Raw genomic sequence first — 15789 nt, forward strand, 5'->3', positions numbered from 1 at the left:
TAATAATTGTGCAATACCATATATATCGTGATACCGTGAAACTGAGATTTATCGTGCCATGAAAATCTCATACTGTTGCAACCCTAGACTACAGACATTGTCTGTCGCTCAAAAGTCCTGTGGTTTTGTTTTTTTGGGGGGGACCGGAATGATGGTGGAGTGTTTGAAGCAGCAGGGAACTTCACACTGCTCCAGTGATCTAATGAAGATCTGTGTGAAGACTGGGACCAGTTGGTTAGTGCAGACTTTCAGACAGGCAGGTGAGACACTCTCTGGGCCTAAAGCTTTCCTAGTTTACTGGCTTTCATAGTATATTAAATATTATATATTAATGTGTAACATTTAGATTTTAATATGATATACATATTGATTGTTTATATTTTAATTTTAGAACCCTTGGTTTAGCCTTGTATTGTACATTTGAATTTGTTTTCAACTGTTATCTTAGGTTTGGGACCTGCGGCGCTCCGTCGCAGCCATGTGCACGTGACTGTTAAAAAAAAAACTATAAATAGGGGTAGAGGGCGTCCATTGTCTACAGCGCAGAGTCACTGCCTGAACAAACACACTGGAAAAGTATGGCGTCGACAAGCCGGTGAATATGATTTCTACTGCATATATTCTTGATCTCATGTCTTTTGATATCCATCTTTAAACGTATGGCTCAGAGGACCATGAATGTTCCTGATGTACTTCTCATGGCAGTTTGTCACGGATTGTTGTGTAAAGAAGGAAATGGCCTCTGATAACATTGTGTCATTTTGTACTAGCGCACGTTGGCTGACCCTTGATTGGGTCTTTTGAAACTGATCGAAATTAAAACTGATTTCAGCAAATAATTGAAGACGCGCTGTCAAAGTTCTTGTTTAAGATCTATTTGAGGTTCAGATGATGGGGTGATGTTTGATATGGTGTTGTCAGACATCACAGCTAACAGCGCTAACTGCACGTAGCTCAATAACAACAACTGTCAGCAAGTGATTTCCATTGGTTAGATATCTAATAAACAATGCTCACTATTTATCCCTCATGAGCATGTTGCGTTGAAAAAACGGCTATAGCATCTGTTGTCTGTTAGCATTTATCATACTATGGAGTGGCTGTAAAACAGTTATAGTACACTGTTGGTTAAATTTAAGAATTGTGAGTTTTTACAGTTTCTTGAGTCAAATTTTCCAAACAGTAATGTTGAAACACTTTTGTTCTTGTGACAATGCATGTTAATTAGATGAGTCATATCAAAAGAGAAGAAATTATAACTTAATTTTTCCATATAATTTCGTACCGTTAACATTTATTTTAACAGTGCAATGCGTTTTAATCTAAAGATAGATGCACAATTTGCTGCTGCTTTGTAGATTTTAGATCTTCTGATTTTATTTTATGGATCCTACTAAGGATGTAACTATTCATAAGTTCAGAATTGGTGCTTTAGCATTTGTCTGCGAATGAGGTTACAGTAAGTGTTCATGTGGATCTTCTAACGTCTGGAATCTGCTGTATGTTACAGTGGAGACTCTCTTCCTAAGGTGCAATGCCCAAATCACCCCGATGCACTGCTGGTGGAGGACTACAGGGCAGGAGACATGATCTGTCCTGAGTGTGGCCTTGTAGTAGGTATGATGTTCTCTGAATTTTCACTTGATTTATGTTCTGTTTCTGAATATTGGTGCATTGAATAAAAAAATATAAATATTTTTATGATGTCGCTTATTTGTCCAGTAGGGAATAAGGAATAAATAAGCTTTCTTTTCTTCTAGGTGACCGTGTGATAGATGTAGGGTCTGAGTGGAGAACATTCACCAATGAAAAAGCAACTAATGACCCTTCTCGTGTTGGTGATGCTCAAAATCCTCTCCTCAATGGAGGAGACCTCACCACAATGATCAGCAAAGTGAGCAGCTTTGCAAATCTGTCTTCCTAATGACTACATACAGCCAAACTAAGTCATCTTCCTAATTTTTTTTTTAAATACTCTCCATATGCATTCTCAGGGAACCGGTGCAGCGAGTTTTGATGAGTTTGGAAATTCTAAGTACCAGAATCGTAGAACCATGAGCAGCTCCGATCGAGCTATGCTGAATGCCTTTAAAGAGATCAGCACTATGGCTGACAGGATCAACCTCCCCAGAAACATCATAGTGAGTGACCTGCCTCTCATCTCTTCTGCTGACATCATTATCACAAAGCTTTAACTTTGTTGCAGCTAGTGTTCATTTCGTCAACAAAATCACTGATGAGAATGTTCCAATAAAAATAAAAAAACTCTTCCTCAACAATAACTAATATGAGACATAAAAACGCATAGTGATGATAATTAAATGTTTTATTAACCCTTTAAGCTCTGAAGGTGTTTACAATTATTTCCTGTTTCAAGCTTAACTCTTTTAAATTGTTTGGTATCATTCTAAAGAACTTTTCCAATTTGTAATGATATAGATCATGATAAATTCTGAGACTCTCAGCCTAAGAAACTGCTAAAAAATCACATAAAAACATGAGCCAAAAATGAACTTTTGTTTAAACTTATTTTTCTGATTTCACATTGTAATATCAACACAATTTTACTCCGTTACATGTGACATGATTGGGGGGAAAACAAAAGCAGATTTACCTCATTTACACACTGAGATATACAAAGTAATCAAAAGTTATAGCATTACAAAAATAATTTATCCTAATGTCCAAAAGTCTCTCCAAACCAATAAACTTAATTGTAAATAGGGACTAATTATACATGCAAATATAAAAATAACTAAAGAAATGCTCTCTTTCCAAAGCATGCAGGCATGAGTAATGAGATCTCGATCAATTCCATTCTGTGTCATTTAATTGGCGCAACTCATGGTGGCAATGTGTAATTCGAGTGAACTATCCTCTCTGCCCATATTTGGTGATTCCTAATTAGGGCTGAAACGATTAGTCGACGTGATCAACAACGTCAAGAATAAAATATTGTCGACAAATTTAATTGTCGAATAGACGTTTGATATCATTAAACGTAACATGAGATCACATTAAACTTTAATGATGACGCGCAAGAGCAGTGCTGCAGTTCGCACCTGACTGAGGAGAGGAAGTATTACACTGCTCGCAGTCCAGATGCACTCTAAATCTTCCAAACAGCTTCAGGTGATGTAGATCGCAAAGTATGAGGGAAGTGTAATGCAAAAATACAAAATAAGTAAAAATGCAGAAGCACTCTAATTGTGGAATAAGTGGAGATGGAGGTGGGGACTAATTTGTATACTCATTTACATTTATGCATTTGTCAGATGCTTTTATCCAAAGCGACTTAGTGCACTTATTATAGGGACAATCCCCCCGGAGCAACCTTTAGTTAAGTGCTTTGCTCAAGGACAAAATGGTGGTGGCTGTGGGGATTGAACCAACAACCTTCTTATTACCAGTTATGTGCTTTAGTCCACTACACCACCACAATTCCAGGTTGCTCCGGGGGATTGTCCCTTTAATAAGTGCACTAAGTCGCTTTGGATAAAAGCGTCTGCCAAATGCATAAATGTAAATGAGTATACAAATTAGTCCCCATATTCATATATCCACACATACTAAATGAGGCAAAGGGATTATTTTCATAGACAAATTGTTTTTAAATATTATGTAATTTTGATTAACAAAGATTAGTTTTTAGGGGTTAAACCAGTGACTGGAGAGGGACTTTAAAAGAAACACCCCGGCATTACATCTTTAATACAATTATGTTTAATGCATTATAGCTTAGTTAAAATAATATGGAAGCAGATCATGTAAATAACTACAAACTCTGAAACTGACATTTCTTTGTGCGGTCAGCACCTCTTCTATGAGTTTTTTGAAGTGACCCGATCTGAGGGGAGAGACTGAAAACGCACCCAGCCGAGGCACACTGTCAGGGGGACGCTCGTCCATCGAGCGTGCACACTTGTTGCAGCTAGATTATAATGTGATGGCTTGCAATTTATTGAATCATTGAAATATATTTGTCACTGTGCATTTCTTATCATGAAGAAAATTGGCAGCATGCAGCTTTATTTATAAGAGAGATTGTTTTTTTGTGAGTTAAAGATGGATTGAAGTGAACAGAAAGGTGAGAGAGGAAGTCTTCACCCCATTATACACTGCAGCATAATACGTTTTTGATTTAGTTTTTGTTTTGGCTTGTTTTCCAAAAATAATACCTAAAACATTTAAAACAACATACATTTACTTTAGCAGCTATACTGCAGAAAAACAATTGTTATCTGAGAATGTTGAATATAATATTAAAAATACAAATATTTTTAAATATCTAAAAAAAAAAAAAGATTAATTCACTTGAGAAGCAGCATATAAGATATTTAGACTTGCTTTTAGAGAATAGATCTTGAATAAAAGTATATTTTGTCTTTAACGCACTGGCAGAAGTATAACCAAGTAAAAAAAATATACTTGTACACAAAATAAACTTCTATTTAAGATACATTCTCTTAAATCAAGTCCAAGTATCTTATATGCTGCTTCTCAGGTGAATGTATCTTGTTTTAAGAATTTTTAGACCATTTTTAAATGAGAAAACAAGACAAAAACACTTGATAACTATAGGATTCTTTGCAGTGAATTTCTTTCACTGAATTAAAGGGGTAAAAAAATACTTTTTATTCAGTAATGTCATTTAGAGGAATTTTTTAAATGATGATTTTGTCCTCTTAAATGTTAGTAAGCACATTTTAATAAATTAAGTCCGGGCACAAGCTGAATAATCTGTTAAGAGCTAATGATTAATCGTCGCTATAATCGTTCTAATAATCATTAAATTAATTGATTATCAAAATAATTGTCATTTGCAGCCCTATCTTAACATGATTGTTTCATGACGCTGGACAATGTACCACATCATTTCTGATGAACTCATTTGATCCAGGAAAGCGTGTAATGTGCTGTGCACATTGTGCAGATTATCTAATGTTCTATGCCTCCGATTACGTTGTGTGTGGACACATTTTAGCAGGAATCCCCTCCTCTTATGTAATGATATTTTATGTTCTGTTTATTTAGTTATAAGCAAAAACGTGGCATATAAGTGACACCTGTTTACATGTTACATTTATGTCAAAGACATATACCTAACAAATAGGCTGGTTGTATTCTACTCTGGAGAGCTTTCCAACAACATATGAAACATAGCTATTTGATCAGTTTGATGTCTTTACTGATTACAATAATATGTAGAGTGCAACATTATTTATAAATGATCAAAATGGAACACTTGATTTATGCAAATTTCAAAGCACTTGTTCAGTTTTGGTCATAATGCCTGCATGCATTGTAAAGTACAGTTTCTAAGATTTAAAATGTTGTGTTGGTCAAGACTGTAGTTATTAATATTTTGATGATGATTTTTTTCTCAGTGGGCCTGCCAGTGAAAATATATAAATAATAATACGAGATATTAACAGTGCAAAATATAAACTGAAGAAAAATCTACAGAAACATCTGTTTATAGGTAGAAGATATTCAATATTGTTCATCTAATACAACAATCTGCACTGAACACCGGCTAAATGAACTGCTTTAAAACAGGTCAATTATCTCACCTATTTATACATGAGATTAATCACTATATTCACAACTTACATTTGCACAGGCAATGAAGCTAATGAACAGGTGAACTTGAACTAAGTTAGGTGCTAGTCATATTATGCATAACTTGCTCTTTGAATATGCCATTTTTGTAAAGATCACGCTACACGTAATGCGATGTCCTAAACTTATTAAACATGGAAAATGTATACGTTTCTAAAGCATTAAAAATTCAGAATACAGTAGGCTAACTTCTAAAGAGTATCTAATACTTCAGGAGCTCAAGTTTTCACAACAACTGTACTGTATTTTTTATGTAACCTGTCTTGTATATGTTTGATACATGATTAAATTAATAAATTGTACATTTATAAAAAAAGTATAAACATTGCTTAAAGTTTGGTCTGTTACAATTTGTTTAAATTTTTTTATTTTGCACATTATCATCAACTAAGATGTTATTTTCGTTTAATAAAATTATAGTCAAAGTCAAACTGACTGAAATGATTGAATATGACATGATACGCCAAAAGGCAACTATGACTAAACAAAAAAACTGTGTAGAAATAAACACTTTTTCCTGGAGTGGACAGACTTTGACACTCAATTGATCCAATGTTACATAGTATTTTCTGAAGAGTTTGTTTTTACACAGCTGTAAATAATAATTCAAGCCTCTCCAGTGAAACGCATCTTTTAAATCTTTCTCTTTTTATCCATCAGGACCGAACAAACAATTTGTTTAAACAAGTTTATGAACAGAAGAGTCTAAAAGGCAGAAGTAACGATGCCATAGCTTCAGCCTGCCTCTACATAGCGTGCAGACAGGAGGGGGTCCCAAGAACATTTAAAGGTAAAAAGAGCATATTCTTTTCCATTGAGTGATATAATGTGCTGAATTTAGTGTTTCTGGGCTTTTGACATTAGTGATTAGTTCAAATAACTAATGGTTATCTCCAAATATTACTATATTTGAAGAATACTCACCTGTTGATTTTTAAACTTGTCTTGAGATATAAATATTTTAATTATCCAATTTCCCTCCAACCCAGAAATTTGTGCTGTCTCTCGCATCTCAAAGAAAGAGATTGGTCGTTGCTTCAAGCTAATCCTGAAGGCTCTAGAGACAAGCGTGGACCTCATTACAACCGGAGACTTCATGTCACGTTTCTGCTCCAACTTGGGCTTGCCCAAACAGGTGCAGATGGCAGCCACCTACATTGCCAGGAAGGCCGTGGAACTGGATTTGGTTCCAGGCCGCAGTCCTATCTCAGTGGCAGCTGCAGCTATTTACATGGCCTCTCAAGCATCTGCTGAGAAAAAGACACAGAAGGGTAAGAAACTCTAGTTGTGCGACATGATATCTCTGTACTTTAGGCTTCAGTGCTCATTGTTGTGGTACTTCTAGAGCTGGGCGACATATAAAATATTTGCGAAATGTTTGCGATACTTCTGCTAGCCATATAAAATTAAGCAGCATTGTGAATATTGCAATGATTCTAATGCACTTTTTATTTGACCAATGAGTTTCTTAAAGACTGTACCTAATTTCGCAATTCCTCCTCATCTTGCACCTTGTGATTTTAAGAGCATTGAGACAGAAATGTTTAATAGCATCTCATTTAATATTCAGTAGCAAATATGGCATCAGTGATCATCAGTTCTAAGTTTCTGTGAATCTGTTCAAACTGTTTCAATTAATCGATTCAAATCACTAATTCAGCTATTTGTTTTCATCATTACTTGATGTTGGCGTAAGTCTTTGCGTGGCATTTTCCATATTTAGTGTAACATCGTATGGAAAACATGCCTGGATTATTTTTAACTAGATGTTTGCTGTATTTTACTATAAACTAAGGCTGTCGATTTAACTCTTTAAGAGAAAACAATTATAAAATAAATAAAAAATAGCAAAATTAATCATGCCTCCGACCTGTATGAAAATTCTGTAATAAGGAATTTTTTCAATCATTTCCCAATTCAAGCTTGATTTAGCACTGAAGTTTTTGTGAATTTGTGGCAGTGGGGGGCAGTCAGCACTGTATATTACAGCTGGGTATTGATACACATTTCCCATTTTGATTCCGATTCACAAGCTTTCGATTCAAATTCTATATGAATTAATATGGGTATATTTTATAATGCCCCTTTTGCTTGCATATAAAATTAATTCTCTCTCAGCTAATGCTCTTAAAGGAATAGTTCACCCAAAAATGAAAATGCTCTCATTATTCGCTTACCCTGACGCCATCCCAGATATGTATGACTTTTATTTTTCAGTATAGCACAAATTAAGATTTTTAGAAGTTAGAACTGTCATGTCCGTATAATAGAAGTACACTGGTGCTAGCACTTTGATGGACCAAAAGTCATATTTAGGCAGCATTAAAGTAATCCATGCGACTCCAGTCAATCAATGAATGTCTTCTGAAGCAAAACTATATGTTTGTGTATAATATAAATCAATAATAAAAAAATACAAATAAAAAATTTAATTTAAATTAAAAAGCACTTCATGCCAACTGTTGACACAAAGCGTGATGTAAGTGCATCTGCGTTATTTACAATAGAAGAACGAACGTCACGCGAGTGTTCAGCTATTTCAAACTGCATCAGAGCCTTGGATGGAAGCACCGATTTTAAAGTTAAAAACATTTTAATTATCTATTTGCTTCAGAAGACATTCATTGATCGACTGGATTCGCATGGATTACTTTAATGCTGCCTAAATATGACTTGAAAGTGCTGGCACCCATGTACTTCCATTTAGAAGGAACTGACAGAGCTCTATCTTCTAAAAATCTTCATTTGTGTTCTGCTGAAGAAAGACACACATCTGGGATGGCATATGGGTAAGTAAATAAAGAGAGATTTTTAATTTTTGGGTGAACTATTCTTTTAATTATGCAAGGGACCTTCTAACTGGGTACAATTTATAAATATTTTTTATATTTTATTAGTTTTTCATAATTTTGGTCACATTTGAACTTTTAAAAAAAATGAACAAATCAATGTATTAAATCAATAAATATGATATTATATTGCATATATTATATTTTGTTACATGATTATTGTTTAATTGCATAATTGAGAAACGTGCTAAAAAAACAATACTGTCTCTATAGAAACCCTTCAGTTTTGTAAACAGCGTCTTTAAATTGGTGCATTTTAACGAGAGAGACTAGAATTGCTTTATCTATGCATGATTAGAATTCATTTATGTTTTGTTGTTTTTGATCAACTTTTTGAGTGTAAAGAACTTCAGGTAATAAAGATGCACTCAGTAATTTGTTCTTCTTTAAAAAAAGTAACTCCTAAAGACATGAATTGTAATTTTGCAATATATGTAGGAAATCATGACCATTCATATTTTAATGAAGACTCCAGTCATATCAGTAACCTTAAAAAGCTGTTTTATTCTACATTGAGAGGGTCCACACATGGGGGCTGCCATGTTAGAATCATATGACTAGACGAATACTAATTGCTTAATGTCAGTAACCCTCCTGTTATTTGACAGGCAGCCCCCATGTGTGGACCCTCTCCATGTAGAATAAAACCGCTTTTATAAGGTTACTGATATGACTGGAGTCTTCATCTTAATGCGAACAGTCATGATTTCTTACATATATTGCAAAATTACAATTCATGTCTTTTGAGGTAAAAAAAAATTTAATCAGGAAAAAATTACTGAGTGCACATTTAAGAATCTATATATAGATCTTTTCAAATGAAGATTGCGATTAATCGGGAAATTGATATCTTTACCCACCACTACTTTATATGTGTAATGTATCTGAATTATTATATATAATATTGATTACGTAAAGTTCTTTATTTGGAGGCTTTCTCCATAAGAGCGAATACATAAACTTCAAGATCTATATCGATGAACAAAAATCTAAATATGATTATTTTGGATTTATCGCCCAGCCTTAGGTAGACATCAGTGTTCAGATTTAGCAAGCAAATGATTGCGATGAGCATACATGTGACTTTATGCTGCATTTGTGGATGTACACGGATGAAGACGTAGTTTTGAAGTGTCCTGAAAAATTCAGCACCACGATTTCACAAAATTACTGTCGACATAACACTAAATTACTGATTCAAGCTTGTGAAATTGGCAGTAGAATACCCAAGTTTGTAATATAGTAATTTTGGTCAAAGTGTTTTGGCCTAGATATATGGAAGTGTTTTTTTTCCTCTTGTGCAGAAATTGGGGACATTGCTGGAGTGGCAGACGTCACCATCCGTCAGTCATACCGCCTCATCTACCCCCGTGCTGCAGATCTCTTTCCTCCTGACTTCAAATTCGACACACCAGTGGATAAACTGCCTCAACTGTGAACACCCGTGTGCCCAACACTTATTGCTTTTTGTACTTTTAGAATTTTCAGCCTTTTCTCTTTGAAATTTACAAGGTTTGCTCTCACAATCCTTTTGAAAGACAATGGCAGGGATTCTACAAAGTACAGAAGACACATTCCAAGGTTTAACACAGATTCTGGGCTCTACTTTCATCTGTGTATATATAAATTGTACATATGTCTAAGTGAGAATTTGATTGGTGGTTTCAATTAGGCATATTTCTTACTGTAAACATTTTCTTTTGTAGGAAAGAGTGTTAGCTTGTTTGCAATATATTTAGTAATTTAAATAATAAATGCTTTTCAGAAAAGCATTTTGAACATCTTGGAAATCCCCAAAACAGGTTTACAAAAATCTTGAGCTTTGAATAGGCATAAATGGTTTTATTATTTTCCCCCCTTTTTTTATTTCACAAGGGATGTGGGATGAAACAGAACTTTTGTTTGTGTGTTTATGTTCCTGTATTCAAAGCATGGTTGTTATAAAAGCTTTCATCAAACCCCAGAGAATCCTTTTTGAAATGACCAATATTCATTTAAATCATCGATTCTACAAGTTTTCTGCAAAAAGAGGAATGTGCCAGGTTTCTTACTTCTATAATAAACATGGAAGTGGCAAAATCTGTTATTTACATCACTGTCAGCAATAACTTCAATGATGTGTACCACTGAAACATTTTACTTTAGCGTAATGCTCAGACATACTGTATAATATGTAAAAAACAACAACTGTACAGTCCATTTTGTCCACAATTCACATAAAACATGGATAACTTAAAATTAATTAAAAAAATGTATGCTTCCAGATTAATGTTTATATAGTATAGCCTTTATAACATGGCTAAAACTAGCGTCTGCCCCTCCATTTGGATTGCTTGATACACACATTAAGCTTTAGGCCAATTTGGTTTTGAACTTCTAGACTCTTACAGTCTATTTATTAACAATTGGTGTTCTGTATGGATTCCAGTTTTGCCTCATGTCTACCAGTTATGAGCCACACCATGTTTTTTGTAAACAAGGACCTATGAATTGGAGGAATTTAAGTAGGGAACTAAGAACAAATAGCCCCTACCTAAATAAATGAGCACTCTGGCATATCATAAACAAATGGAGTTGTAAATATTTTTGGTAATGGCAGCAAAATTTACATTCACTGGTAAGGTACAATATATCTGAGTGGCAACCTATCATCTCAGACTATGGCTTTATAACACTTTTTAACACATCAAAATCAATAGCCATTATTCTTAATCATGACATTTATAGCATACACCGCTGATGAAATTATATGGGAAAGAAAAATGTGTCTGTGGTTAACTGATTTCCATAAGTCCAGGGGGTTTTTGATAGCACAGACAGGACCAACCGGAAGAAATCAACTCAAACCCTGGCAAGCTTATTGCAATGATCATGTGTATGTATTGTTTGATAGTTTGTACATTTCTACAACTTCACTTTTTATCAGTGATTATGCTCAGTAATCTTTTTATCCTAGACCTGATATATATTTTTTTATAAAAGTTTCAAATTAAAAAATGGGAAAGGGTCTTATGTAATCGTAAAATAACACTTGAGAACAACACATGGTATGAAATTGCAAATGATAAAATGGTCTGATTCACATTTTTTGCGTGTGTGTGGAGAGGGAGGAGTGCCATCACATGGCTAACACCAGTCTGCTATATAGTCAAAGTCTGCAAACAACTCCTGCTCCTCCTGGTTTAATGGCCGGGGTTCTCGGGGCGGCGTCAGCACTGGATCCTCTGAGGTAAATTCATCATCAAAATTACTAACGTCACTGGAATCTTTGATTGTGGGTACAAATGGTGGCTTCACTTTCTTTGCTAAAAGTCCATCCCAATCAATATTCTAAGAAAAAAAAAAATCAAGGTACAAGTGATAATTTATTCAGAGAGCGAAGGAAAAAAAAAAACACTTGAAATGAATGAGCACATGTAGCCAGATGATTTGAACTCACTCGGAAAAACAGATGTTTCTTCACATCCTCTGCATCACGTTCACCAGCTCCAAGCCGTCGTTCTGGATCCCTTCTTAATAGCTATGGGCAAAAGTGAAAAAAAAACAAAACATTTGGATTAGACATATGACAAATATTTCTAACAAATTTGTCTAAAAATGTCAGTACTATGAGAACTTTTGGTGAGTAAATGGTAATGTTGCTTTTGGCACAAACCTTTCTCATAATGGAGATGGCCTCTGTTGAGAGGAATCTTGGGTAGCGAACCTCATCATTCACAATGCTGTCAAACACCTCTTCTTCATCATCACCGGGGAACGGAGACTATTGAAACATAAGTCCACTCTGTCACAAAAGATGGTCCAAAAATACATATTTTTCTCAGTTTTATCTTTACAAGATGAGCCAATTTATGATTTTGATGGCACTCTCACATTTAGAAATTTTGTTTGAGTGTGAACCCAAATTTGTTGCCTCCCTCCTCCATGTTTTTCTGAACTGTGATACATTTGTAAAATGCTTTCCTTATCAATGGTTCTAACACTGGAAGCTGTTTAATCACTGTTGCCAAGCAATAAATGCAAGAAATGGGAGAACAATGCTCGTTTCACTTTTTAGACGAGATTTGTGTCTCTGCAGAACAAAAAAGTGGGCGTTTTCAAACTGGAATGGACGTTTTTCCAACAGCTTTACACGATTTGCCAACTACATTGAGATATCCCCATTGGATAGTTGAGGAATGCCCATCATGGTTTGGAAATGTCTACTGATTACTACATTGAGATTCCCTACTTTCATTGGATAGTTGAGGAATGCCCATCCTGGTTTGGAAAGACCTACTGATTAGTACATTTACATTTATGCATTTGGCAGATGCTTTTATCCAAAGCAACCTACAGTGCTTTAGCCCATTACACCTCTACCACTCATTGAGATTCCCTAATTTCATTGGATAGTTGAGGAATGCCCATCCTGGTTTGGAAACAACCACTCAGATTACTACATTGAGATATTCCCATTGGATATTTGAGGAATGCCCATCATGGTTTGGAAATGCCAACTGATTAAGATTACCTACTTTCATTGGATAGTTGAGGAACACCCATCCTGGTTTGGAAACACCCATTGATTACTACATTGAGATTACCTAATTTCATTGGATAGTTGAGGAATGCCCATCCTGGTTTGGAAACACCAATTGATTACTGGATTGAGATTACCTACTTTTATTGGATAGTTGAGGAATGCCTATCCTGGTTTGGAAACACCCATTGATTACTACATTGAAATGACCTACTTTCATTGGATAGTTGAAGAATGCCCATCCTGGTTTGGAAACACCTACTGATTACTACATTGAAATGCCCTACTTTTATTGGATAGCTGAGGAACGCCCATCCTGGTTTGGAAACAAACACTCAGATTACTACAGTGAGATACCCTACTTTCATTGGATAGCTTAGGAAAGCCCATCCTGGTTTGGAAACGCCTACTGATTACTACATTTAGATTCCTTACTTTCATTGGATAGTTAAAAAAAACGCCCATCCCGGTTTGAAAAAATCCACAAATTGGGAAACGTCCAGTATTGTTCCGCAGAGACCTATACTTCTTCACATCTTGTTTCTTCTTTGTAACAAGATGTGTAAATGGGTTAAGTGTAAATCAGATATTTATTGTAATTTTCATACAGCTGTGTTGCATGGAACTGCACTCAAGACTTTCACTCACTATTGCACTTGTGTATATGGTTGAGTGACAATAAAGGGGTTTGATTGGATTTGATTCTTTCACACCAACCTTTTAGAATGGACTTGCTGTGCAATCAAATTCAGAAAATGGATTTCACCCCAATCGAATGAACTAAACTTTATGTTCAATCAAGTCAATTTCCACACTGAAAACTCTAACGTCAAAGTGACATGAGACACACTACCTTAATTAGCTTTGAACAGAATAATGATTATGATGTATTTGGAGAGGGGGAGAATAAATGAATAAATGGGGGAGCTCTTACCTCCCCAACAAGCATTTCAAAGATGAGCACACCGAGCCCCCACCAGTCCACTGCACGTGTATATGATGTTTCGGTTAAGACCTCTGGAGCCAGAAACTCTGGAGTGCCACAGAAAGTGCTTGTTCTGTCGTGGCAACCCATTCCTAACATGGAGACAGTATGACATATGTCTCTGGTGCTTGCACAGTATTCAGGGATAATACGAAAACAAATATTTTCCTACCTTCTTTGCAAAGACCAAAGTCAGCAATCTTGACAAATCCTTCTGTGTCTAGCAGTAAGTTATCCAGCTTCAGATCTCTAGAAATTAGATCTAATTATCCTCAAAATACTGGATTAAATTCACAATAAACAAAATTAATACTAGTAACACATTTTTCTTATACCTGTACACAATCTTGTGCTCATGTAAAAACTGTAATCCTAAGACAACACAAGCTGCATAAAACCTGTAAAAACAAAATGTTTTACATTTTACACACCACAAAACATCAGGTCACTGTTGGAGTTGCATTGCAGTCCTCGTGTGTATAACTCACGTGGCTCGTGGCTCTAAAAACACATCTGCATGAATATGCATCATGAGGTCTCCACCCGCTGCATACTCCATCACAAAACACACATGATCCTTGGTCTGGAAACATGCAAAAAGATTGACCAGGAACGGATGGCGTACACTGTTCACAGTCTCAAATATTCTCTTCTCACACATCAAGCTAAATTGAAAACAAATGCAACAAAAAAAAGCGGTAAGTTAAATGACATTAGCTGATAAGACTTGCTCTCAAATGAATGGAATGTGGCCCAAAAAAGTAGTTGGACAACTAAGCTACACTAAATGTTTGGATGTCATTGCATTAGATAACATATCAAACCAAAATACATTTATTTTAAAGAAAGATAGTACAAGCACACTTTTTTAAGCAAAACATGTCCAAGTTAGTTTAAAGCTAGTTAAAATTCATACATTAAAGTGACAGTTCACCCAAAATGTAAAATTCTCTCATCATTTACTCAGAACAGTCTTTCTTCTGCAGAACAAAAATGAAGATTTTGAGAAGAATATTTCAGCTCTGTAGGTACATACAATACAAAAAATGGGTACCAAATATTTAAAGCTCCAAAATTACAAAAATTCAGCGTAAAAGTAATCCATACGACTCCAATGGTTAAATCCATATCTGTAGAAGCGATATGATAAGTGTGGGTGAGAAACAGCTCAATATTTAAGTCCTTTTCTTTATAAACCTCCACTTTCACTTTCTTGTTCTTTTGTTTTTGGCAATTCATATTATTTGTGCATATCACCACCTACTGAGCAGGGAGGAGGACTTAGATATCAATTTGTTTTTCACCCACACTTACCATATAGCTTCTGAAGATATGGAATAAACTACTGGAGTCAAGGGTTGATTACATTTTTGCTGCCTTGATGTGCTTTTTGGATCATCACAATTTTGTAACCATTCACAAGCATTGTGAGGACCTAAAGAGCTGAAATATTCTTCTAAAAATCTTTGTCGTTCATCAGAAAAAAGTAATCCACATCTGGGATGACATGAGTAAATAAGAGAATTTTCATATTTGGGTGAACTATCTTACATTCTCTTACATTAATTTTTCTGTTAAATCTCATCTTTTATTTAAGCTGTTAAGTTGTTTAAATCTGAATTTTTACAGTAGTTTTATGGTTTGTTGACATTACATCGTCGTGGCAACAAAGTTGTAAAATTGGCTATATCTTTACACAGAAAAGGTTCGTAAGTGCTTGTATCACACTAAAATCATGTTAACATGCATATTGTTTATGTCTTGTGGCTATACTTTTGAAACCTGAGTATTTTAACGTTTACGTATTGGCC

The 15789-nt window shown here is 35.1% G+C and overlaps 2 protein-coding genes across 3 annotated transcripts in view; one reads left to right on the forward strand and one right to left on the reverse strand.

Moving 5' to 3' along the window:
* The first annotated feature begins 452 nt into the window (after positions 1–452).
* Positions 453–10550, forward strand: gtf2b (general transcription factor IIB). The gene is made up of 7 exons (XM_052134174.1): positions 453–595; positions 1511–1617; positions 1761–1894; positions 1995–2141; positions 6283–6412; positions 6612–6893; positions 9776–10550. Exons 1-7 carry the CDS (start codon positions 579–581, stop codon positions 9907–9909), a joined length of 951 nt encoding a protein of 316 aa, XP_051990134.1. The 5' UTR covers positions 453–578; the 3' UTR covers positions 9910–10550.
* Positions 10078–15789, reverse strand: part of LOC127649182 (serine/threonine-protein kinase N2-like) — a 39433-nt gene continuing 33721 nt past the window's right edge. For both annotated transcript variants that reach the window (XM_052134163.1, XM_052134164.1), the window contains 7 exons: positions 14467–14643; positions 14314–14376; positions 14151–14227; positions 13928–14070; positions 12127–12234; positions 11911–11991; positions 10078–11801 (listed from right to left, as the gene is read on the reverse strand). In XM_052134163.1, coding sequence (XP_051990123.1) covers positions 11598–11801; positions 11911–11991; positions 12127–12234; positions 13928–14070; positions 14151–14227; positions 14314–14376; positions 14467–14643 — 853 coding nt within the window. In that variant the 3' untranslated portion in view covers positions 10078–11597. The remainder of the gene's footprint in view (positions 11802–11910; positions 11992–12126; positions 12235–13927; positions 14071–14150; positions 14228–14313; positions 14377–14466; positions 14644–15789) is intronic.

The sequence above is a fragment of the Xyrauchen texanus genome, chromosome 9, assembly GCF_025860055.1.
Source record: "Xyrauchen texanus isolate HMW12.3.18 chromosome 9, RBS_HiC_50CHRs, whole genome shotgun sequence".
Taxonomy (NCBI): Eukaryota; Metazoa; Chordata; class Actinopteri; order Cypriniformes; family Catostomidae; genus Xyrauchen; species Xyrauchen texanus.

What these genes read in the sequence shown, in the direction of transcription:
- gtf2b (XM_052134174.1), top strand. An exon ending in ACCTCCCCAGAAACATCATA is followed by an intron (nt 2,142 to 6,282) that starts GTGAGTGACCTG and finishes TTTATCCATCAG; the next exon opens with GACCGAACAAACAATTTGTT. An exon ending in GGTCCCAAGAACATTTAAAG is followed by an intron (nt 6,413 to 6,611) that starts GTAAAAAGAGCA and finishes CCTCCAACCCAG; the next exon opens with AAATTTGTGCTGTCTCTCGC.